At 24.7% G+C, this 1,521-nt stretch overlaps 1 protein-coding gene across 22 annotated transcripts in view; it reads right to left on the reverse strand.

Moving 5' to 3' along the window:
- LOC106789214 (microtubule-actin cross-linking factor 1) overlaps positions 1 to 1,521 on the reverse strand; it is a gene marked incomplete in the record, with an annotated part of 154,157 nt that overhangs the window by 76,714 nt on the left and 75,922 nt on the right. For all 22 annotated transcript variants that reach the window (XM_014753268.1, XM_014753259.1, XM_014753256.1 and 19 more), the window contains 2 exon segments: positions 207 to 377; positions 853 to 942. In XM_014753268.1, coding sequence (XP_014608754.1) covers positions 207 to 377; positions 853 to 942 — 261 coding nt within the window.

Consider the following 1,521-nt stretch of genomic DNA (forward strand, 5'->3'; position numbering starts at 1 on the left):
GTAAAACGAAATTGATTTCAATTTGTTTCGTAATTATTTAAGAGTAAATTTACTAATAATTGAAATAATAAATCGTAACGAATAAAAATCATTTTGAAAAATGTATAATCAATTTAAAAAAGAAAATATATATATATATAAACATAATTGATAAGATAATCGAAATGAAAAGATTCTAACTTCCAGTAAGATATGTAATCACCTACCTGGAAATGAAGTATGATTGTCCAAATGAGTCCAAGGGTTAATTTAGGATTCCCATCAACGATATCCTCGGCACGTATGTTAACGAGCTTGATTTTCTTGTAACGAAGAAAATCCAGTGCCATTTGTACGTTTTGCAACATGTGGAAACGCATCCTTCCTCTTTCCCGTGGCTATAATTTAAATAAATAAATAAATAAATAAATAAATAAATAAACAAACAAACAAACAAAATCCCAAAAGAAACAATTATTATTCAATAAATATTTTTCTGATCAAGTGTCAAAAAAAAAAAAAAAAACGAAAGGTATCACAAATATTCGTATTTGATATTTTTATTATTTTACAAAAATAAAAACGAAATATGTGACACGTTTTGATCGATCGAAAATATTTGTACGTTTTGCAACATGTGGAAACGCATCCTTCTTCTTTCCCGTGGCTACAATTTAAATAAATAAATAAACAAACAAACAAAATCCCAAAAGAAACAATTACTATTTAATAAATATTCGTATTTGATATTTTAATTATTTTACAAAAATAAAAACGAAATATGTGACACGTTTTGAACGATCTAAAATATCAAATGCATTTTAATTTTTATTTCTCGTTTTGTTATAAAAAAATAATTGTTAAATAACTCACAAGATGTTCTCCTGATAATACTTCCAACAAGGAAATAAGATTGTGCCCGTCCCGCAGGTCTTCGAACAAATCTCCGACATGTCTGCTTGCCTATTACAAAAAAAAAAACACATAATTTAAACAAATTATTAAATAAAAACATTTAATCAGATTTCTATTACAATAATACAATTTTGATCAAATTCAAATCATCGGAGAGGGAATAGAAAACAAAATTTCTATCCAAGGATCTAATTAATATTATTTACTATTATTAATTATTATTATAACTATTAATTATATTATTAACTAATTATATAAAAATTTTTCAATTTATTTCATTTATTATGATATCAATTATTGCAAAGAATTAGATTAATGAATTTGAAGAAGAAAACAAAAAAGTAACTGAGATTTGATTGATAATGCAGTTAACAACGAATGATGATACCTCGATTATCGGTCATAACGTTTATATGTTTCCATATGATTTCTTTTTTATTTTTATTAACTTTGGTTTTTTCTTTCTCACGATCGATACCACTCGACCATTTATGTTTACATTTCTTATCAATGAATAAACACATACACACAGATAGACGTACAGTGACCAACACAACTTCGATATTATTTATCGAAAGATAAAAATAAAGATTCATTTGAAATGATCCTTTTTTTTTTTTTTTTTTT

This window comes from Polistes canadensis, unplaced genomic scaffold (genome assembly GCF_001313835.1).
Source record: "Polistes canadensis isolate GaletaPanama2010 unplaced genomic scaffold, ASM131383v1 scaffold_171, whole genome shotgun sequence".
In the NCBI taxonomy this organism is placed as follows: Eukaryota; Metazoa; Arthropoda; class Insecta; order Hymenoptera; family Vespidae; genus Polistes; species Polistes canadensis.